Source organism: Xenopus tropicalis, chromosome 5 (genome assembly GCF_000004195.4).
Source record: "Xenopus tropicalis strain Nigerian chromosome 5, UCB_Xtro_10.0, whole genome shotgun sequence".
Taxonomy (NCBI): Eukaryota; Metazoa; Chordata; class Amphibia; order Anura; family Pipidae; genus Xenopus; species Xenopus tropicalis.
The window spans coordinates 38,808,774-38,833,210 of record NC_030681.2 but is presented as its reverse complement, the minus strand read 5'-3'; the positions used below and the strand labels follow the sequence as shown (position 1 = coordinate 38,833,210).

General features: G+C 41.0%; 1 protein-coding gene across 2 annotated transcripts in view; it reads right to left on the bottom strand.

Moving 5' to 3' along the window:
- Positions 1–1,777: 1,777 nt before the first annotated feature.
- atl2 (atlastin GTPase 2) overlaps positions 1,778–24,437 on the bottom strand; it is a 43,059-nt gene continuing 20,399 nt past the window's right edge. The window contains exons 2-15 of one of the 2 annotated variants that reach the window (XM_004914692.4): positions 17,928–18,175; positions 16,304–16,438; positions 13,940–14,044; positions 11,271–11,321; positions 10,856–10,912; positions 10,415–10,507; positions 9,208–9,346; positions 8,022–8,149; positions 7,416–7,472; positions 7,268–7,339; positions 5,851–6,282; positions 3,385–3,399; positions 3,180–3,290; positions 2,833–2,924 (exon numbers count right to left, since the gene is read on the bottom strand). In XM_004914692.4, the coding sequence (XP_004914749.1) occupies positions 3,183–3,290; positions 3,385–3,399; positions 5,851–6,282; positions 7,268–7,339; positions 7,416–7,472; positions 8,022–8,149; positions 9,208–9,346; positions 10,415–10,507; positions 10,856–10,912; positions 11,271–11,321; positions 13,940–14,044; positions 16,304–16,438; positions 17,928–18,175 (1,640 nt within the window). In that variant the 3' untranslated portion in view covers positions 2,833–2,924; positions 3,180–3,182. Of the gene's footprint in view, positions 2,925–3,179; positions 3,291–3,384; positions 3,400–5,850; positions 6,283–7,267; positions 7,340–7,415; positions 7,473–8,021; positions 8,150–9,207; positions 9,347–10,414; positions 10,508–10,855; positions 10,913–11,270; positions 11,322–13,939; positions 14,045–16,303; positions 16,439–17,927; positions 18,176–24,437 lie in introns of both variants that reach the window. The other variant, XM_002940395.5, reaches the window with a different exon arrangement.

The following is a 24,437-nucleotide window of genomic DNA, read 5'->3' as shown; positions in this document are numbered from 1 at the left end:
GTGATTGAGAAAGGCAGATGGCCCAAGCTGGCACATCAGAGGAGGCCTGTGGGGCTGATACTCCAGACTGCAAAGAGTCTGTCTGTGATTGATCAGAGGTACCCGCTGAGTTAGATTCAGGGGGCTCTGAGGTTGTGGCAATCTTAGTGCTGCAAGAAGAGCAAATGGGATTAGCCTGGGCCTCCTTGAATTTCTTAAGGCACTTGGTGCAGGCAAAAAAGGTAACTACCGTTGGGAGTTGCCTGCTTCCCCTGGTAAATAAGTCCCCCCTACCTTCAGCCATAGTGTAGAGCAGATGTCAGTAAGCTAATGCGTTCCGATTACTTGCTGGAGCAAGGAGAGCACAGGAGAGGGAGAGCTGCAGACTTGCGTTCTCTGGGAGCAGAGTGATTTTTGGCGCGAAGGGAGGAGTGTGTTTTCCCGGGACGCGCCAAGAACTGGTTGCGTGCACTCGGCGCGAAACGATGACGTCACCCGGATGCGCGCGTCTTCGCATGCGTGCGCGCCTGCGTATGAACGCGCCTTCGCGTGCGTGCGTGCCTGCGTATGAACGCGCCTACACGTTTGCGCGCCTATACTGGTGAGTGAATTGGCTGCGTTCCATTAGGTATATATATATACATATATATGGCTGAGGTAGCGGGTCTCAGGGGATGCACACTGGCTGCGGTAGCTTACCCGGTACAAGAGCTGGTGCAATACACGTGTCTTGTATGCTCCCCACATGGGAAGCCTTCCTGCTCCATGACGCCAAGTGAGGGTGCAATGGAGAGGGAAATCCATCGTAGGGGGCTGACACTTCGAGCACAGGCAGGAGACTGGCTCAGGTCTCACCCCAGGTGTCGGTGTTAATCACCAACCGATGTTGTCCTTTTTTGTAGGGCCCTCTAAGGGCCAGTCCTAACCTCCTGTGACGAGGACACAGAAAAAACTGAATGCTGCTCGCTGAGCAAGGGGGGATAAAGGGAGGAGTGGCTGCAATTCTTACATCACTATAGTGTCCTGCCTCCTAGTGGGAGGGGCCCTTTACCCCACTGTTCCTGTGTCCCCCTTAGACGTGAGAGAAAACAAATGCAAATACCTGATTGGTTGCTATGGGCATGTTGGCTTACACACTATAATAAATATGCCCCTTAGTGTTCAGAATATTTTGTTATACTGTATAAATAAGTGCTAGGGTTGGTTTTGTTGGATAAAAGAAAAAACTTCTGATTGGTTGCCATCTTTTTATTCCTTGTATGTTTCATTGTCTTAAACTATTCTGGTCTCTTATTGGCCTACTGTCCTGTTTTTTGTTTTTTTTTTTAAAAAAAAAAAACTTTTCCCCCCTACATTTTTACAAGGCTTGTGTCTGCCAACAACTTCCAGCTGAAGGTCTGGGATATATACCCATATATTCTGGGGTGAGAAAACTACTTTGGATATAGGCAAAATTGGGGCATAGTAAGGTTGCAGGCAGAAGGAAGAGTTTGGCCTAAACCCACCCGTGATTACTAAGAATGTGGTGAAAATCGGCCCAAACCAGCAGGTCCCAGGCTTGAATATGCAGTCAATAATGTATCATGTTGATAATCAGATATAAGGCTCTTCCTGGGGGTTGGCTAGGTAACTTCTGCCTGGACTTGAGAATGCCCACTGGCCAATGTGCAGGAAAGGGCAAAGTGTTGTGTGAATTATGAATGACAATATCCAATGTTTCCCTTATACTATTCCCACCACCCCCTATTATCCTCCACATTTCACCCTCCATTCCCAATAAAAACAATACACTATGCTCTATGTGCCATATATACAACAGATTTTAATTATACTGAAAATAAATTACAGGAAAACAGCTTTAAATTTGAAACCGGACAAATTTTCACAACAAAAAAAAAAAAAACGCTCAGTGATTTCTTCGTCACCCCCCACCGGAGTGAGACAGCAGTGTTCAGGGCAGGGGAATATCACAAATATATCAAAATGGCAGATTTAGGCATTCACACTTTACACGAGCCACAAATGTTCCCGGCGCGGGGGGACTTTACTTACTACAGAATTTGGCATGGACTACAAAAACTTGATACAAAATTGGTATTTATAGTATTTATATGTCATATACATGCCCTATCTGATCTTGTGTAGAAAATAACTAACGCTGTACAGATGATCTGAACTTCTAGAGCTTTAGGCAATTATTCTGGATGGACTGGCTCCCCTATTCCCCCACCACCCACCCCAATAAAATTAATGGTACTTTATATATACATAAAGGCTAAACAGGAGAAACAAGCAAAAACCCCAAAACATGACAGCACCTCCCCATGATATGCACCTATGTTATGGCAGGTTTGTGGGTAAAAAAAGGCAATGTATTCAGTAATGCCTCCAGCCTTCATACACATCCTGGGGAAGGAAAGGCTTTTTGCAGTTAAAAGGCAGTGAATTGTAACCAGTAGATCACCCTCCCCACTGAACAGCTGCCCCCTCAATAAATAACTATGGATTAGAACAACTAAAATCAAACTGGACATTCAGATAAAAGGACTTCCTTTTATGAAGGGTTTTATGGGGGGGGGAGTAGGAAAAGAACATGGCACCGTTTAAGGGTGTGCTAAGGGGGGCTCTCACCCATGATAGTCCTAATAGTTAGCTTTGTAGGGTTCATTTGCGGGAGCCATGTTTAAAACCGGTTGGCAGCATTCTGATAGGCCGAGTTATTCTGGGTCTACAGTCATCGTTGTAAACTTTGGTTTATTTGTATTTAATAAAGTTCTCATGGTACAAACAAGCAGAGGGGATGGGGAAAATGCCGCTGAAGATATGGATTGTCAGTTTGTCTTTAGCCGGGCAGTCACTTGATCTGTAAGACCTGCCTTGATGGAGTTTCTCACAGTTTGCCTTATGTTATCCTCCATCAAGTTATCACTTAGTGGCTTCAGTAGCTGCAGCATGGAAAAATGCAAAAAAAAAAGGATAAAAAGAAAGTCAGAAGGAGACAAACACATGCAGAGAATTAAATGTACTGGCATGGAAAACTAAAGACATTGGCGTATGGCATGGAAACCTATGAGAGTGAGCCTTTCTCTGGCTTATTTACAGATGCAGAAGCTCTATCAGCGAGTCTAGGCAATAGGCTGGCCAGCGCATGGATCAGCTCGAATAAACACAAGTTTAAAAGAAAGAAAAGAGCAAAGTACTGTTTAGTATTTCTTCCTGTTATTGTTAGTTGGTATCCTGTGTCTCAGTGCTGATGTGAGAGCCACGCGAGGCACCCGCCGTTTGCACACTTCAAAGAGTTTGGAAAACACCTAGAACATGGAGCGGGTGGTTAGGAACAAAGAGTCAGACACACGGCTCAGCTAAAGAACAGAGAAAGGGGGACTACTGGCTGGGAAAGCTCACCTTCTTCGGACTCCTCTGCAGCCAAGGAAAGAAAAGACAAAAGATGAAAAACAGAAACAAAGGAGAGAGTGGAGATGATGTACACAGTGGGGCTTATTCATAAACACTGGGCAAATTTGCACCTGGGCAGTGACCAACAACAACCAATCAGAACATAGTTTGAGCCAGCTTAAAGCAGAACAATGGAAGTAAATTGGTTGCCAAGGGTTCCTGCCCGTGTGCCCAGTGTTTATAAATGATCCCCAGTGTTCCTGACACAACCAATAAGACAATGCTGATCATTTACTGATAACTGTCTCTACGTGTGTTTTAGCAGAGGCAATTCTCAGTATTGTCTATAGCAGGCTAATAAGTAGTTCCGTTCCCACTGGGGTATGCCAAAATGTTAGGCACCACCCAGTGAATGTAATCACTTACCTTCTTTCCCTGGGCTGGTGCCCTTGTTGGCAGAAAACCGCTCCCACCCAGCGTAGCAGCATAAGAGCATGTGCAGCGAAAAGAGGATCGCTCATGCGCAGCTACCCCGGGCTGGGGCGTATTTCTCCTGACAGGAGCACCAGGCCGGGTTATAAGTAAGCAAATACAATCACTGGGTCATGCCTAACATTTTGGTACCTCATAGTGATTTTACCTTTCCTTCTGCTTTAAGATTAAATGTTAGTATGATGTAGATAGTTATATCCTGAGACCATTTGTAATTGGTCTTTCTTTATTATGTGTGGTATTAAATCTTCAACTCTCCATTTTAAAATTTCAGCCCCTATCTGGTTTCTTGGGTCTAAGTGACCATAGCAACCAGGCAGTGGTTTGAAAAAGAGACTGGAATATGAACAGAAAGAAGTAATAAAAAGTAGCAACAACAATAGTTTTTGGCTGCCACTGATCATTATTTGAAAGCTGTCAGAAGACAGCAAATAATTCAAAAACTATTAAAAAAAAATAAAAAATTGCTTAATTGAAAAGTTGCTTAAAGTTTACTTAAAGGTGCACCATCCTTTTAAGGTTTAGGAGGCAGACAATACAGAAAAGATGGAGCTACAGATAAGAGAGAGCTGCCAAACAGCTGGTGCCCTGAGTAGCTGGCATGACATTACAGAAGCTGATGTACAATTCCATGGAGCGGTGCCTGGTAGGGCCCTGGGCAATGTTCTGTTCATGTGATTATAAGCGTGTGTGTATTTATGCTCCCACGTGTACACGCTCCTGGCTACACAATATATACACACGCGCGCTGTTGCAATACTTGGATGCGCCAATGTCCATGCCATTCTCTGTTTCTTACCCAATAATAACTTTTTGTCCAGCAGCACAGAATTGATGGCACTGCCTTCTGCTCAGTTTAGTCATAGAACTTACAATTCATGAAAATGACAGTAATCCAAATGGCTTTCCCTTTTGCGTTTTGCAACTACTTGTGTCTTGCTGGTGCAGCCGTGGGTTGGCTGATTATTGCTTGGAAACGCTTAGTGCCACATATGTTCAGTTGCTCAAATGTCTCCTCTATCTTATCATACAAGATCATTATTTCACTAAAATAATTAGCCTACAATATGAGGGAAATCTGCACTAACATACATCCCACCTTGAATTTTTTTTCCTCTAGCTAACCACTGGATTATCTGATTGGAAGTACCATCTTATCTGATCAACCCAGGCTGTGTCTCCTATTGTAGGTCCTAGGGATATCAATCTATTATAGGGGAACTTCCTACAGGCCTTTTTTAATTTTACAGTTTTTCTTTTCTTTCTGGTCTGGTATTTCTGGGGGTAAAAAAAAAGAAAGAGTATTTTTACTTTAATGTGAACTTGTCCTTAACTGTACCTGCAAAACTGGAGCCCCATGATGGAATGCCCTGTGCTGAAATGAGCCATATATAAATGTTATTCCTTTTAACTGGGTAATATAATGGATTGTGCAGTCATTTTTTGGCACCATGCAAAGTTTACACTATGGACGCTAGAGCTCCATTGACAAAGGGGTTTGAGCCAAAACGTTGGGGCATTCTCTCATCATTGGGGTATTCTTGGAGAGAAAACATTGGAGTATCTGCCTTCATATCTTTTTTTCAGTTTTTTCACTGGGTGGTATGTATTGATTTGTTTATTGATGGATATTATGTTGTTTTAAAAAAAAAAAAAAAAAAAAGCAATACTGTTGCTGCATAATGACGTGATAAATAAAAATGTCTTTTTAACTAGTACCTCCCTGAAAAAGTTTTTTTCTGGTGTGCAGGGTTTATTTGAGGGTTTATTAATATAATGGATCTGCTGGTAATAATCACAGAAAGGTTGGTACTGTTCAAAATAAACATACTGTAGTCACCTTCCAACGCCTGCTGTACTTACCTGTGATAGGAGCAGGGCATGTCAGAAACCAGTAACTGACTAAAGAGAGATCCCACAGAAGGAAAATGATAGTAAAGCAAATACATTAACTGGATAGGAAAAGCAACAGCCAATACCAACCTGTTCCCATATAATCTCCGCAATTTGATCTATTAGTGTTCCCAGTTCTCTGAACTCTCCCGAGTACTTGACATAGGCCCAGGTGCAGAAGGACAACAGTGCTAATCCCATGATTAAATTGCAGATGGTGGCTATAGAGTTCATGCCAATGAAACCAGTCAGTCCTGAGATAATGTACATTGCAAACATGACAGCAAAAAGCGTGGCAGGAGTACGAGCAGCATAGAAGATGTTTTTGCCATCATTGTGCTTTATGAAGTTTGCATAGGACTCCTCTATCTCTGCCTCTAATTGATCCTGATACCGGCGGCAGAATTCCTCGCCTCCCATCTTTTTCACTGAGCGGAACTGTTTTATGCAGGATTCTTTCAGGTCCAAGTGCTTCCTTTCAAGGTCTGAAGGTGCTATGTATGGTTTATCTCCTCCGCAAACCTGTCGGACACAGGATATATTACATTTTATATTCTAGTGAGTGCTTCTTTCAAACTATGTGTCTTTCTTTTACAGATTAATTCCAACTTTACACATAGGGTGCACCCTAGTGGTGTGGTGCCTTGTCTATAGCCAAGGGGCATGGCCTGAGGCACAGAGTGAGAATGATGCAGAGGGCTGGTTTAGGTTAAGGTGGCTAAACAGGAAGATTTGCTGGCTTGGCAAGGTCGCCAAGCGAGAGGATCTTCTCCCAATATGCCCACCTAAAGGTGGGCGATAATGGGCTAATTTGATCGTTTGGCCCTAGGGCATACAACAACGGGCATAGGCACTATTCAACAAAAAAAATAAACCTGCCCGATTGAGGTCTAGCCAATTTTAGGCCAGATCTCAGTCAGGTAGGACCGTCGGGGGGAATCGGTCTAAAGGACCTGAGTCTGCAGCTAATATCTGCCCCTGTACGGTCATCTTTAGGAAGCCTTTGCTGCTATGCCAGTTACTGGTTACTTTAAAAGCATGCTCCATCTAGTGGCAGAATTAAGAATGAATAGGAAGAAATGATCAGTAAAATGCTCCACAGTTAGTTGGGTGAAAAATTCCAGCCATTTAAGGTCAATTCATTGCCCTAAGCATCACTGCCTTCCTTTACTTTCCTGGGCACACATTACTCTCGGGGCAAGTGGTGGAAATAAGATACACCAGACTTAGGAAATTTTCAGCACAACTGCATTTGTGTTAAAATATGAGCACAACTGCATTCATTTTGATGCATTGGAGGCAGTTTCGCAACTACTCCTGGCAATAGCATGGACACTGGATTTCTGCAAAAAAAATCCTGTGCATTTGAGGTAAAATTCAGATTGGAAGTGCACTTTGAACACTGCATCTGTAGTAAGTAAATTACCCCAACAGTGTTCCTTTTAATGCAACTAACAGCTACTCAGATGGGTTGGCACAACATTCTTATTAAGGAAACAGCACACACCTGCTCCATGGATCTACTGTACGTGTCTTTTGCTCCAGCAACAGCAGCCATGTTGTTTGCTTCTGCAGTTGCCTAGACAAGAAACATATATACTAAGTGTTTATAGTTGAATAAAGTAATTGGAAATGTAGGAAATGTTTATAAATACCTGCAGCATGGACTTGGGATGAGGCAGCTCTTCTCCTTGATAGATTTTGATGTAAGCCTTTGGAGGTAAAAGTTACCAGAATTATACTCCACTCTATACCTTCAGTACTTTCCAGATAGGCAGAATAGCCACTGACAGTAGCTGATTTAAAGTGACACCCTTAGCTTTTGGCTAACTTAAAAGATGCTTAATTGCAAGCTTTTAGGTCCATTATTTTATCAAGATGGCAACTTACCAAAACTGAAGTGACCCAATAACTAAATGTACTTATATATTAACATGAGAAATATCCAAATGCCACAGATCTTCCCATACCTTACACCAGAGATACCCAGGTATGAAAAAAAACGGGAGAATCTATAATTTATAGGGAAACAACAGCCTAGCCATCTAGTGGCAAAAACTGACTTTACACTGCTCTGTTGCATAGAATAATAAATACGCATTGCCCATTCATGGACTGATCTGAAAGTTTAACCTTAAATGTTGTTCTGCCTCTCAGACAAATAATGAATTCTCTGGTTCTACACAACAATCTTAAGGCAAATAAGAGACCTATTAAACAAGCCTATTATAAATAAACAACCCCTGACCCCACAGTTGTACCTTAAAGTATTCTAGAAGGTCTCGACAAGTCACTTTAGAGCCACTTATTTCTTTTTCCACCAAGTTCTCCGGAGCGAGCAGCAAGGGCACCAGCTCACGCAGTTCCTTTTTGAACTCGTCATCAATTTCTAATATTTGGCAAAAGGAAAAATGAAAATTGGTCATGTGACATTGTAACCACTGCCACTGATGTCAGCCCCTCCAGCTGGAATGAGAATTAATCACAGGGAATATGATTCTTTCATGATTCCTTCATTAGGATAGACATTCAATTCACCGCCAGAGCTAAACACTGAAAAAGGAACAAATTCCACATCAAATATTTTCAGTTAAAGGAACAGTAACACCAAAAAGTTCAAGTGTATAAAAGAAATTCCAATATAATGTGCTGTTGCCCTGCATTGGTACAACTGGTGTGTTTGCCTCAGAAACACTACTATGGTTTATATAAAGAATGCAGCTGTGTAGCCATTCAAAGGAGAAAAGGCACAGGCACGTAGCAGATAACAGATAAAACACTATTGTATTCTACAGAGCTTATTCGCTATGTAACCTGTGCCTTTTTTCCAGCTTGAATGGCTGCCCCCATGGCTACACAGCAGCTTATTATATATAAACTATAGTAGTGTTACTGCAGCAAACACACAACTTTTACTAGTGCAGGGCAACAGTACATTATATTTCATTTACTTTAAAACTCTTTAATTTTTTGGTGTTACTGTTCCTTTAATGTGGTACTTACCTTAAAGGGGTGGTTCACCTTCAGGTTAATGTTTACTATTTTATAGAATTAACCAGGTTGGACCCTAGCAACCAGATAGCTGCTGAAATTCCAAACTGGAGAGCTGCTGAACAAAAAGCTAAATAATTCAAAAACCACAAATAGAAAATTACTAATTTAAAAAAAAACAAAAAAACACCAATTGCAAACTGTTTTAGAAAAGCATTCTCTACATTATACTAAAAGTTAATGTAAAGGTGAACAACCCCTTTAAACAATCACAGTAATTTTTCGGTGTATTTTATATTTCTCACTCTGCCATCAAATAAACCCAGAAGTGTAGGGCTCAGTTCTGCCAAACAGAAACACTTCTCAAAAACATCTGTCAGCAAGCAGTTGTGGGGAATGTAGGGACAACTGACAAAGGAACAAACTATATCATAAATGATCACAATTGCGTATTACCTGCTAATCTGCCATCAAAATATGGATTAGTTGCAACTTTTAGTCCAGGGTGTGGCAAGAGAAAGCAGCCGATGTTGGTAAAGCATGAGTGTATATGCTTCCTGACATTCTGTAACTCTTCGTGCTGGTTCTGCTTCACCTACAAGGTTAATAGGAATAGCTAATTAAAGAAGCCCAATAGCAAACAGAACTCAGCTGCAATGGACAGTATATTCAATCCAATACAAAAGCCATCCTGTTAAGGCCCCTAGGTAATGGTGCTGGACTGGACTGCAATAGAACCCTTTAATTACCTGTTTTATATTTTCTAGTGACAGATATTTTCTGGTGACTAATATACAGGTTATAAGGGCTATGGGTTAGACCCACCCATCTATATTGTTTGAACAAAGCTCTAACCAGGCGAAGCAGAAATGTCTGTAATATGTAAGCAATACCTGGAATGAGTGATCAGGAAAAACTCAACCCACACCTAATCCTAAACTGCAAAACCTTAACCTGGACCTTAACCCACAAAAATGTTGCCATTGTGGAATCCGCAACCTACCTAAACCCACAATGGTTGCCAAAATTTTAACCGAAAACCATGGGTTTCAGGTCATCCTACACAGAACCAATTGGAATGCATTATCTTTTATTTTTGGCTTGAAAAGGGTAGCTCTTAAAATAATTTCTGCGTACTGCACTTGTTATGTTCTGACAGCTCAGAAGACAAGTGCCTGACAAGTGTAAAGACTGGAACAATCCCCATCCTGATCGTTATCTCTTGAGGCTTTCTTCAGTTATCTGTCTGCCATTCTGAAAGATCCTGTAGGCCAGAGACTGATCTGTTCTTAGGGCTCTGGCACAAGGGGAGATTAGTCGCCCGCGACAAATCTCCCTTGTCACGGGCGACTAATCTCCCCGAACTACCATCCCACCGGCGAACATGTAAGTCGCCGGTGGGATGGTACACGCTGCGCAAGCGATTTCGGCAAATCGGCGAAGTTTGACAAAATCGCGCCGCCGCGTGTGCTATCCCACCGGCGACTTACAATATCGCCGGTGGGATGGCAACTGATGGCAACTCGGGGAGATTAGTCACCCGCGAACAGGGAGATTTGCGACTAATCTCCCCATGTGCCAGAGCCCTTATAGATCAGTTAATAAAAAAAGCCTCTTGTAAAGGAAACATTGCAAATCAGTACATTTTTTTTTTTTTTTTTACCTGCAACCTCTTTTCCAAAAATGAGTTTCCTCCTTTCAAGCCATATGTATGTTCATAAGGGTAACTCCAGTCTCGAATTAAAAACATAAGTGTCTAAGAAAAGAAAAAGAGAAGAAAGTATATTATGCTAGTAGCTCTAGATAACTTTTGAGCTGCAGTTGTTCTAGGTTCTAGACTCTCCCTTATTGAAGCGCAGCTACCTGCCGAGTCACAAGTTTTGTCTCCCATCTTATTGCAAGAATAACAGACTTATCAGTGGTAACCCACATCACCAAACAGAAGGGTTTCAAATAAATCTGGTTTTATACAATTTTAATAATCACAGAAATGGAAGGTTAACTGATGATCCCTTGGAATAGTAAAAAAAAAAAAAAAAACATAGAGCTGGCCAATCACAGTTTCATGGTATCCTTTTCCCTTTGTTACATATACAAGTGTTACCTGAAAGGGCTTCTTGTAAATTTCTTCCATTGCAAGACGGCCATACTCTGTAAAAAGCTACAAAACAAATTATTAGAAAAGCAGCAAACGGTTCATATAAAATCCAATGGGCCCAATGCCCCAACTGCTGCCCCTCATTGCCTTATATAGATACAGATACTAGAATGTGCCTACATACAGGTTGGCATGATTATGACAACATTGTGTGAGATTATACACAGATTCTCTATCTGTATATATTACTATATTATCACTACTTATTCTCACATACTGACTGCTTTTAAAGATTTTTGGAGGTTTATGAAATAAAAACAAAAAAAGAAAATACTGATAAAGTGAAGAGCCCTAACACTTTACTAGATATAACTGAACATTGCTCAACAGCAATGAAAACCACGTGTGCATACTCATTTACCTGTAAATGCTGCAGATCATCTTCTTGGATGTTCTGGGATAAATTATATACCTGTGGTACACACAATGTAGCAAAGAATTATATAAAGACCACAAAATGCAAAATGCTATGTGCTTTAAAGCATATAACTAATAACTAGGGATGCACCGATTCCAGGAATCGCTTCAGGATTTGGCCGAATCCACGCTCCAGGCTCCTGGATCTTAATCCTACAAATCATGTTCAGCGAGCACGATGTTTAACCCTTACGTAGGCTAAATAGCATATGCTAATTAGGATTTGGCACACTAGTAACACCGTATTGAAAAATAGTAAAAAAAAAACCAAAAAAAAAAAACCAGTTAGTCACCGCGACTTTTAAAAAAGTCAGTCATGGCAACTAATCGTGGTGACTTTGCTGCCATAGGGTACTGTATTAGTCGCTGTGACTAATCTCGCTCGGTTTGCCCTAAAGCTGGCAATACAATGAAAGATCCGCTCATTTAGCAAGGTCAGCAAACAAGCAGATCTTTCCTCAATATCTGACTGATTGTTTGGCCCTCAGGCCTAATGATTGGATCACATTGAGGAGATACAGACAGTCAGGACCCCATCAGTGAGCCAATGTGCTCCTAGTACCAAAGGGCTTTTTAAACATGCCCAATTGGCATCTGTCTGACTTTTGGCCAGATATAGGTTGCATAGGCTGTCTGAGGCCCCATACATGGCCCAATAAGCTGTAAATTCAGATGGTCAGCAGCTTTTATCAGCCTGTGTAGGTCCATCTCAACTGCTAACTGGTCCAGGGGAAGAAGAGGGTCCATATAGTGTATTTTCCTGACTCTGGAAGGGCAATCAGAATAGTCCCCGGATTAACTTTGTACCAAGAGTTAATTTCAGTAACCTTCTATTGTAGCTTTGGCGCTATGATATATTTTCTGTTCCTTAAGTTAACATTACAGTCAGTTGCTGCTTTGTGGTGCCATGTAGTTGAAAAAATAAAGCAGCAGGACCTTGAAAAGGTGCAAAAAAGATTATCTGTGCCCTGGCAGTGAAGTCTGCACTTGACACTACAAAAAAGCGATTTTGGTGTTCAGTTGGGCTTTTTATTTATTTATTTTTTCCGTTTTTGAGCTATATGAACACATGTAGTTAATAGCAAATGACCAGGAGCAGTGAAGCTATATGCAAAACTGTGAGTATGTATTGTTTAATTATACAATGTTAATTATTTGGAGCTCCTGCTATAAGCACAAATCAGCAGCCCAGTCATGTGATGTTGGGTATGGGCTACTTTGACCATTACATTACCAATACATTATCAGACAAATTATATTATAGGAATTGTTATGGCCCCTTTACAACACTAAGAAAATGCATGGTGAACTAAGAGCCTTCAAACCCTGGCTGCTTAACAACATATCTGTTTAATTACACAGATTTCACTTCTCCGCCCATAAAGTAAGAGACAGATTATCTGCCACCCCTGCCTGACACTCACCTCCTAAAAAGGAAAAACTCTCTCTGCACTTTTTTTTGTTTTTATAAATACAGTTATTCCGCTGGAGACACATCCTGAAAGAGGCTTAATATTTCCACGAAATGCACTTTTACACAGCATACATATTTAAACTGGAAACTAAAATTACATTACTGCACTGGAGAAATCAATAGTTAAACTGCAGTTTAAACCCTATTTTTAGCAGAACAATATTCATAAGGTTGCTTAGTAAATAAACAGGATTTGGGGAAAAAGATGGTAGTATAGGTATAGGACCTATTATCCAGTATGCTCTGGACCAAGGGTATTCCGGATAAGGGGTCTTTCCGTATTTTGGATATCCATACCTTAAGTCTACTAAAAAATCAGTAAAATATTAATAAACCCAATAGGATTATTTTGCGTCCAATCAGGATTAATTATATCTTATTTGGGATCAAGTACAAGATCCTGGCTAAGATAGAATAAATTCTTATTGGAGGCAAAATTGGGCATATTTGCCCAGGGCAACCAATTAGCAAAACCAAAGCAAAGCATCTGATTGGCTGCTATGAGCAACATCACCAGTAATGTTTTACTCCACTTTTAACACAGCATGATAAATATACCCCCTAAGGTATGGAGACCCAAATTACAGAAAGATCCCTTATTCGGAAAACCCCAGGCCCTTTCTGGATAAAAGGCCCCATACCTGTAATACTTTAAACAGAGTTTACATGGGAGAGCAAAGAAAAAAAAAAAACATACGAAAAGCCTTATTTGAACATGTAAGTCGGCGGCGGGATTGGCACACGCGGCGGGGGGATTTCAGGAAATCGGCGAAAAAGACTCGCAAGTCTTTTTCGGCGATTTGAGTGAAATCGCGCCGCCGCGTCTGCCATCCCGCCGGCGACTTACATGTTCGCCGGCGGGATGGCAGGGGTAGGCAACTCGGGGAGATTAGTCGCCCGCGAACAGGGAGTTTTGTCGCGGGCGACTAATCTCCCCCGTGTGCCAGAGCCCTTAAGGTTAATGCCACAGAGGAAGATAATTGGCTAGAAACAGGTTTGTTTATGGGTATTCAGTTTTTTTATACTCCCCCCGTGTGGCAGAAGGCATGTTTAATACCAGAAGTTCCCTATATTTGTCAATAAGAAGAATGTAAGAAGAAACGATTGTGATAGCCAGCAAGGTGCTCCACACTTCTCACCTGAACAGAACTGGTCATTGTGCTTAAAGCAAAAACGGTTGCACAATCTTTAATAGTTGATTGACTGTCAAAGGCCCCCTGAGTGTCCATAAGCATAACTGCAACCTAATAAAACATATAAGCTGCATGTTAGAATGACAAAAGCTAATATATTTAATATAAAGTGCCTTTATTTATATAATGCCCCCTCCTCAATGTGCCCTGCCTACAGATTTCCAAATAATATATAAACCAGGGAGTATACAAAATAAAATCAGAATCAGCAAAGGAAAACTCTTGCACCACTAACTCAGTCCTTAGTGGAAGCAACTGATTACAGTACCCAACCCAAACATATATTTACAAGCAGCAAGAGGAGTATCTTTGTCTTGTCTCCCATAAGCTTTGAGCCATTACAGTGCCATTTCCTCCATCCAGCAATTATTCAACCAATGAAATGCTCTGTCAACAAGGAACTAAAAGAATACTGTACTGTTCTATACCCCTCCCTTCCAAATGCCCTCATACTAAACAGGAACATTTATTTTAGCATTTGGGTTGAGGAAGAAAGATCTTTATCATTACTATTTGTACAAAGTGTGTCAAAGCAGGGAAGTGGCCTACAAACACAGAGCATTCAGAGGCAATATGGAAGAAAGCAATTTGTATCTTTTTTATCTCCTAATAGGGGAATAGTTGTAGAATTAATTGTTGCGGCATCCCCCAACAAGAAACTGATTATTAAGGGGCTGCTGTAAGGTGTCACACACAGTCACTATTTATTGGGCTGGAGGGGGTCGTTTGGGCCTCTGTGTAATTGAAATGCCAGGGCTTATTTTGAATCCCTGTCCTGACGGTGTCAGCGTACCACTAGAGGTCTTTACTACCAAATAACCTTGTGTTGTTCAAAGGCAAAATACTATGAGAACTTTCCACAGTCAGTAGCAAAGCAGGGATGGAGGAGCTACAAAGAAGGGAGAGGGAGAGAAAAGCCTAGTGCAAGCCTCAAAGCTCAGGTGTTACTCAGTAAGAGAAGCCAGGAATATTTTGCATCAGTTTGATGACAGGATTCACATAGACATGGGCAGCAATAACAGAGGAGGGGAGGATTCAACTATTCTGATGCAGAGCTGGTAGAGCAGGAGGAGTGTGACAATGTGCTTTGAGGGAGTAAAGACAAATTAAAATCAGTATTTTAAAAAATTGTATTTTTAATAGATTATAACTAGAAAATAATTGGATACCATAACAGGAATTGTAATACTGAAAAGAAATTCTTATTACGTTTTCTTTAAGTATTTATAATGTGCTAACGTACTGTGCAGCACTGCGCTGTAGAATGGTGCATACACCAGACATACAGATTACATACAAATAGTGACTGACACTAGAGATAAATGGGGCCTTTGCTTGTTATGCAGTAACTGGAATGCAGAAAGTTGCCTATCCCCGACACAGGCATCTGGTTCTTTACAACTGCTCTGACAGCTGGGTGTTTTAAATCTGTCTTCACATACTGTTTAAAAAGAGCAGCACTGTCATTTTGAAATATTTTAAAAAATGTTTATTTTGCCCATTCTACACTAGCACACAGATGGTGATGGTAAAATTAAATTTTAAAATTACAATTATACAGAAAAATATAATAAGGGGAAGACTGCATACTTTTTCACAGACTTAATTCATCAGATTGAGAGAAAACCATTTTGGTCTGCATTTTGACTTGCAGGGACCATTACCCCACCTCCTTTAGCCAGCAGTCATTCAGTTTTAGTCGGGTGGAGTGGGGGGGTGACTGGGGTGGCAGCTTGTTGATGTCACTGAGTGACTTTAGGCCAAGTAGGTCTGACACATGGACCAGATAACACAGAATTTGCGTTGATGGTTTTACACGGCTGGGCCCATTTGTGAGAGGCTGCTGTCTGGCCACAATTCTAGATGCCCAACCATACCCGGTGCCTACCACCCACAGCCCATATTTAAGTGGCATTAGTATCCTATCTGCTTACATGCCAACTCTTTGACTTACAGTGTTTCAACCACGTGGTAATGTAGACACATAGTCTGGCAGTCAATTAGAGTTGCGGCATTAGCAGTGTATATAAGGATTGATCAATGCTGATTTCCCAGTAGGATGGCTAGATGGTCCTGTCCTAACCAACTGCAGTTTTAATATAAATTTTAATTGTTCACTTCAGCACAATACCAATTTTATTATGTTGTTATCAATAAAGGTTAAGTCTTAACGGAGCAACAGACTCATCCACAATATGTTATTTAAGAGGGAGAGGTGCTGATGTATAGGTCATACTTTTCTTTCCCTTTCCAATATTTTATGAATATGCTCTTCATATACATCACACAAATTCAAAGTGTTACTCTTACCTTGGAACCATCTGGTTTTTCTACAACAAATACTTCACTCCATATCTGTATGCCTGTAGTCTCCCGTTCACATCCCCCTCTCCATGTAAAACCAGTTAAGGGTTCATAATCCCCACCTATCCAAGAGGAGGAGCTCTAAAACCGACAAAAAAAAAACAATAAAAACAGTTATTTGATTAATTCCGTTTTAACTTAAGCTAGATATGGTAACATCATAGATATGCTAATAACTTAACTTAAAAATACAAAACAAAAAGCAATGTACATGTGTATTGATGAGAGAAAAAAAAAAGAAAGATTTTATGTATGGATGAAAAAGAATGTACAGAAAAATGTCAAAAATGATGGCTTGATTTATGATTTGCATCTAAATACAGAGCGGGGGCCCTAGGGCTATGGTACATGGTTCATATTCTTTGCCTGTGCATTTTAGCCAGTGAAGCACACAACACCACTTCTTCCTCCCTTTCACTTGAATGTGTCAGTGTTAGTAAATGTGTCAGTGGTGTACATCTTAATCACTGGATTTGCTATAGAACCTTTGGCAGACAGATAAAATGAGGGGATCCCCAGTTCTAAAGGTTGGGTGGGAAAGTTACTTGAAACTATATCGGCTGCAGTACTGGCAACCAGTAACATTTGTTCCTCATAGCACTGTAATACAGCAGTGCCAAAAATGATCTCGGCTGCAAATAACACTAATTTATTATTGTTATTATTTATATAGTGCCATCAGTTTGCGTAGCCTTTACAGAACAGTTTACATGTACATATAGACAATTCACAAAAAATGGTTTACAGTTACAATTGGATAAGGATTAGAGACAATAGACAGAGGGCCCTGCTCACAAGAGCTTACATTCTAAAATCACAAACATCTCTACATCTTTTTTTATGAAACTGGTTATACAGCCCCTTTAAACTATAAAGATAATTATGCGATGACTGTATTGTTACAAAAGGTCTGTACATATCTTTATCAGTTGTGGGTTATACAACATAGATTACTTGACTCTTTGTATTTTGCTTCTATGCAAAGTTGTTTTTTTTTTTTTTTTAATAAAGCAGGATTTGGCTCAGGTATTGTCCCCTTGCCAAGAGAATATTTTCACAAAAAAAGTATTATTTGTATAGTAAGGAAAGGAGATTGTTGTTCTGACACCATTAGCATTCCAACCACCCTACTGCAATAGATTTTAGACTTTTTAGTTAAAGCCCCCCCCCATAAGGTCAAACATTTGGTCAGCTCCGTCTTTAGATTATAACAAGGTTACTGATGAACACATCGTTGTATCAGCCATAGCTAGGGTAGCCAATAAGATCAGTTTATTTCAGCATACCATCTACGCGTTTCGATCACCACAGGATCGTTATCAGGATGATGACGGTCCTGTGGTGATCGAAACGCGTAGATGGTATGCTGAAATAAATCACTGACCTGATTGATGCTGTAGCTGTGAGTGCTTTCTACTGTTGAGTTATATATATATATATATATAATACAGAAAATTGTTCACATACTTTCAAGCACCATCAAATTATAGTGTGTGTGTTATAGTAGATGTACATGTTGTGGACACAAGATTATAAGGCAGTCAAGAATGCTAACAAGAGAAGCATATACCTGGCTATACATGAAGCGGAGCATGAAGTCAAGCAGGAAGGATTTGCCTTTTCTGAATGCCCCTGCCACAGACAGTACAACCACATTGAGATCCCGGATATGCTCCTGCATCAGTATGCTCTCCAATGCCGTCTCGTCCAACTCAAAGTTATGGTCATCCTCATGAGCCAGCACTATCTGGATTGGACATGGTTTCTCCATAACTTCAGTGTCGGAATTAAGCTGGATCTCTTCCACATAATTGTCATCTGAAAATAGAAAATAACATTGTTTAAAGGAGAAGGAAAGGCTAGTAAAGAGTTAATCTCAAGCTGCAGGAATACCTTCCTGTAGTCTCAATAGTACCCTTAAGTTAATCAAGGTGAAAGATATGAGGGAAATGGAATATATGACCGCTAACATTAGAGGGTCCCAAGAAAACTGGAAAAAGGTTTGGTCCAGATGGGACTATTATATTACTAACCCACTTGGACGAGGAGATGCTATCCCAAACCAATATACTGAGTCAACCTGAGATACAGTGGAGGAAATAATTATTTGACCCCTCACTGATTTTGTAAGTTTGTCCAATGACAAAGAAATGAAAAGTCTCAGAACAGTATCATTTCAATGGTAGGTTTATTTTAACAGTGGCAGATAGCACATCAAAAGGAAAATCGAAAAAATAACTTTAAATAAAAGATAGCAACTGATTTGCATTTCATTGAGTGAAATAAGTTTTTGAACCCCTACCAACCATTAAGAGTTCTGGCTCCCACAGAGTGGTTAGACACTTCTACTCAATTAGTCAACCTCATTAAGGACACCTGTCTTAACTAGTCACCTGTATAAAAGACACCTGTCCACAGAATCAATCAATCAAGCAGACTCCAAACTCTCCAACATGGGAAAGACCAAAGAGCTGTCCAAGGATGTCAGAGACAAAATTGTAGACCTGCACAAGGCTGGAATGGGCTACAAAACCATTAGCAAGAAGCTGGGAGAGAAGGTGACAACTGTTGGTGCGATTGTTCGAAAATGGAAGGAGCACAAAATGACCATCAATCGACCTCGCTCTGGGGCTCCACGCAAGATCTCACCTCGTGGGGTGTCAATGATTCTGAGAAAGGTGAAAAAGCATCCTAGAACTACACTGGAGGAGTTAGTTAATGACCTCAAATTAGCAGGGACCACAGTCACCAAGAAAACCATTGGAAACACATTACACCGCAATGGATTAAAATCCTGCAGGGCTCGCAAGGTCCCCCTGCTCAAGAAGGCACATGTGCAGGCCCGTCTGAAGTTTGCCAATGAACACCTGAATGATTCTGTGAGTGACTGGGAGAAGGTGCTGTGGTCTGATGAGACCAAAATAGAGCTCTTTGGCATTAACTCAACTCGCTGTGTTTGGAGGAAGAAAAATGCTGCCTATGACCCCCAAAACACCGTCCCCACCGTCAAGCATGGGGGTGGAAACATTTTGCTTTGGGGGTGTTTTTCTGCTAAGGGCACAGGACAACTTATTCGCATTAACGGGAAAATGGACGGAGCCATGTATCGTGAAATCCTGAACGACAACCTCCTTCCCTCTGCCAGGAAACTGAAAATGGGTCGTGGATGGGTGTTCCAGCACGACAATGACCCAAAACATACAGCAAAGGCAACAAAGGAGTGGCTCAAGAAGAAGCACATTAAGGTCATGGAGTGGCCTAGTCAGTCTCCGGACCTTAATCCAATAGAAAACCTATGGAGGGAGCTCAAGCTCAGAGTTGCACAGAGACAGCCTCGAAACCTTAGGGATTTAGAGATGATCTGCAAAGAGGAGTGGGACCAACATTCCTCCTAAAATGTGCGCAAACTTGGTCATCAATTACAAGAAACGTTTGACCTCTGTGCTTGCAAACAAGGGTTTTTCCACTAAATATTAAGTCTTTTTTTGTGAGAGGGTTCGAAAACTTATTTCACTCAATGAAATGCAAATCAGTTGCTATCTTTTATTTAAAGTTATTTTTTCGATTTTCCTTTTGATGTGCTATCTGCCACTGTTAAAATAAACCTACCATTGAAATGATACTGTTCTGAGACTTTTCATTTCTTTGTCATTGGACAAACTTACAAAATCAGTGAGGGGTCAAATAATTATTTCCTCCACTGTACAACTGATACCACATTCTTTTTTTCCCCCCCCAAGGTACTGGGTCTCCTTTAGTTCCCTACTTAAGGTTTTGATACATAATTGTAATTTTCAAGATACATGTATGTACATTTTTCTTTTTTTTCTTCTTAAGTTAGACCAATGATGTATATCTATGCACAGGCTTCATTTGCTAATTTTAGCTTAATCCCAAGCATCAATATGGCGACAAGCTACTACTGCAATAACTCCTGCTTCTAAAAGCTCACAGTCATAAGCAATTGTTTTGCAAATGTTATATCTTGTTATTTCTGTATGCCTGAAATAATCAATAAAAAATTTTAAGTTACAAAAAAAATAGTACCCTTAAGTCTCCCCATATTTCACCTGTTCAGAAGATCTGAAGCCAAACAGGCAGAAAAAAAGCTGACATAGAAGCAGGCGTGCTCCCCTTCACTCAGACACAGGAACAGCCGCGGGACAAGAACAGGCGAGAGAAGTAGCTGTGAGTGAGGCGCCTAAGCTATCCCTGCGCATCTGGGCTACAGCACTCGGTAGGGGGGGCAGTCAGTACTCGTCATTGCTTGTGTCTCACTGTCTCGGCGGCGGCGTGGGGTGTGGTGCTGCGAGGTTGTGTTTCACTGTCTCAGCGGCCAGGGGGTGCGGGCCTGTGTCTCACTGTCTCAGCGGCCAGTGGGGGGTGCTGCGGGGTTGTGTCTCACTGTCTCAGCAGCGCCGGGGGGGGGCGCTGGTGGCTGCTGCTGGAGACCTGGGGGGGTGCGCGGGTGTTTGGTGCGCCGGGGGGGGAGGTTTGCGAGCGCAGGTGTTTGGGAATCCAAGATGGCGGCCGTGATAGACTACACTAACTGTGAAGTTAAAAGACAATTTTGGGGAGAAGTTAGTATTATTTTAAAAAATAAAGTTGGTGATTCACTACAGGAAAGGGGGCCCCACAACATATTAGGTACAATAGTAGAAGCCTTTCCTTGCTCTTTAAACCTTTCCCAATTCTATTTGATTCTATGTAGCCACACAAATGAAGCAAAAGAAGTTCAGAGCAAGAAAATGATTCCTGTGCCAATTTTTTTTAGTTATAGCGAGGGTGAAGCGATTACCCTTTCTGATGAAGTGAGGTGGGGCAGATTATGATCACAATTTCAGCATCTTGTTCCAGCTAACATAACATTCAGTTAGCTGGCTTGCTTTATGATTATGCTGGAGGGTACCTAGAGAATGAAAGTGTAACCCCCGCAGCTGCCACTTTGCCCATGTGATATCAATACCAGAACACTGAGAATCCAGCCATGGGAGTGCTACAGTGTTCCACAGTGCCACAGTGCCACCATGGGAAACATTTACTGGAATTACTCTTTAATAAATCTCTTAAAACCCTTGAGCTTCATATGAAAGGAGCGATTGTACTGAAACAAAGAAACAATACAGAAAACATTATGCAGAAGCCCAGACCTGCTGGTAGAGTCTCTGATGTGCTGGAAAGTACTTAGCCAATTCTCCTTACCTTACATAAACTATCTTGTTATTTAGTGCTCCAGCACTCTGCATTTTCCATCTTTAGAGGAATAACAGTTGAACAGCATGAGTATGCAGCATTTACTGGATATGTGCAACCAAACCACTCTGCCACACACAAGCCTGTGAATTGTACTCTCCCCCATGCAGCAAACATAGCTGACTGTGCTGCAGGGACACTTCGTAGCCTTGCAAGCAAAAATGTACTTTTCTGTGTCTTTATACCTGATGATCATCAGTTATATAGCCATATGACCCATCATCTATTACTGTACGCAGACCAACAGAAATGCCTTAAGGTTGCTGTGCACTATAAGGGCTGTGACAGACGGGGAGAATGGGATGGCATATCGGGGAGATTAGTCGCCCGCATCAAGGGAGATTTGTTGCGCACTAACTAATCTCCCCGTCTGTCACAGCCCTAAGATCCACTAATTTGGTAAGGTTGCCAAATGAGTGGATCTTGTCCCGATGTGCCCATATTGTTCTTATCTGATCATTTGACATTACAATGAAGGGGATAGGAGCAAGGCTGCCTGATCAACATTTGGATGATTTTTGACCAGACATTGGTCAGGGAGGTGCTTTTGGGACCCCTATACACTGGCAGATAAACTGCCAAATCAATTGGATACAAATCAGCAGCTTTAATCTGCCCCATTGCCATAATTTTTGAAATTGGACAAATACACAACCAAAACCTAGATTTAAGCAAACTCCCCCAAAAATGGCATCACCCAGAAATTAAAAAAAAAGAACGCATTCAGATGTCCACTGCTTTAATTGCTTAATAGGCACAGATCAAAAAATGTGGGAAGTAAACTGTCAGACTACCACATACTGTATATCTGTAGGAGTTCCAGGTCTGGGAGTAAAGGGATGGCTTTTAAGCCTGCACCTTCTATTCCTTTTAGAGCAGAGTAGAGGAACAAGTTGGGTACAATTACATAAGGTGCCCAGGATAAGAGCAGACGTGGAAAACATGGGTCAGCTGTTGTCTCTGGGGTTTTCCGGGTAAGGGGTCTTTCTGTAATTTGGATCTCCATACCTTACTGGTGCTAAAAATCATCTAATATAAACCTGATAGGACAGTTGCCACCCATATGGATTCATGCAGCTTAGTTACCATCGAGTACAAGGTCCATAAAATATAAGTAGCGCCAATTACTATATTCTGGCAAATGCCAGAGGGGCTGCTGTAAGATCCTGTAAACAGTCACTATTTACTGGGCCCTATTTTATGTCTCAGTCAGTACAAGCAGGTATGGACCTATCATCTGGAAACCTAAAATCCATACAGTGCTATTATTTCACAGTTCTAAACAATCAAGCATGTTCTTCTATGTAATAATTAGACCATTTTAGATACCTTATGATAACCAAGATGGCATAAATCCATATTTATGGCAAAATTATCCATTTAAAAAACATACACATTTGCGTGTTTTTTTGTAGCTTAAAGGAGACATATCCTATAAAAATTATGAATGTACCGGTGAATTATACTCGTCTAGATATAGAAGAACTGTGCTTAAAAGTTGTTCCATCTGTTCCACTTCCTGCTGGCTGAATTCTCTGGATGTGCAGGGGGACCGGCAGCTCTCAGTACACTGCACTGTAGGATAGGACAGCAGGTAGGCTGACCTGATAGGGAACTGAAGCCTGTCTTTGCTTGTGTGAGTGCAAGGCTGTGATTGGCTTTCCACCTACTACAGAGAACTGATAGGATCTATAGGGAGCTTCAATAAAGCGGCCATTTTTACAGATAGGATTAATTTTTAGCACAAAACAAAACAAGCACCATATATTATTCATAACTACCTACAAAATTAGGGTTTTTCCCATTTATCCAACATACCCAATAGGCATGGGGCTCCAAATTAAACAAAAATATGTATACAGAAAACCCAAGTTACCAAGCATTCTGGATGACAGATCCTAAACCTGTCTATATATTTGGTGTATCAGTTATAATTCCAATAATAAAATATGTTCCTAGTATATTATGAAAAAGATGCAGTTTCTTCATATTTTACAGAAGTGAAATTACAGACAGACAGAATAACATTCAGGCAGATTTAGAAAACTTAATTTGCACTGTTTGTTTGGAAAAAAAAATCTAAATATCCTAAAAAGTCCCTTAGGTGCAAGACGACAAAATCTGAGAACAATGTGGGTGAAAGGGTTAAAGTCACATGACAAAGGGTTCAGATTCAGTTTGGTGAGGTATTTGAGATTCAAAGAAACCTGCAAAATGTGCTGTGATTTGGACAAATCTAAAACCAAATTCTGGATTCCTGCATTCCTATTTTTGTTTGCATTTCTTTACCTTTGCACATTTCTCCAAAGACACAAGTACATTTCCCTTTCTGCCCACACAGAACAACAGGTAGCGTGAAACTGCCACTTTAGCAACTGCAGAGCTTTTTCTAAAATCCATATTTTTACAGCTCAAGTCTGCCCTGGTATATACTTCTATGTAATAAACAATAGCAATGAGTGCCCAAGAAAAATCATCCAAATGATCGATCTGCAGGCCGATTCCCCATATCAGTGACATTTGGTGCTTTACTAATGTGTTTAATAAAACTGGCAGTGAGACTTTCTGTATAAACTGCAAAACTGTATTTGTTAATTGTGTTGCTACTGGAAACTCTATACTAATGCATTTATAGCCTGGAATAGGCAACTTCTGTACCAGGAGCAAGAGTACAATATTGTTATCTAAGCCTTACAGCTAAGAGCTATTGGATCAGTTAGGCAGCCGCACTAAACTCACCTCTGTCTTTCATTAACTGATATAGAATGCTCAGCTGCATACAGGCCACACATGTGTTTCCCATGTCGGCTGAGAATACCTGTGCGCG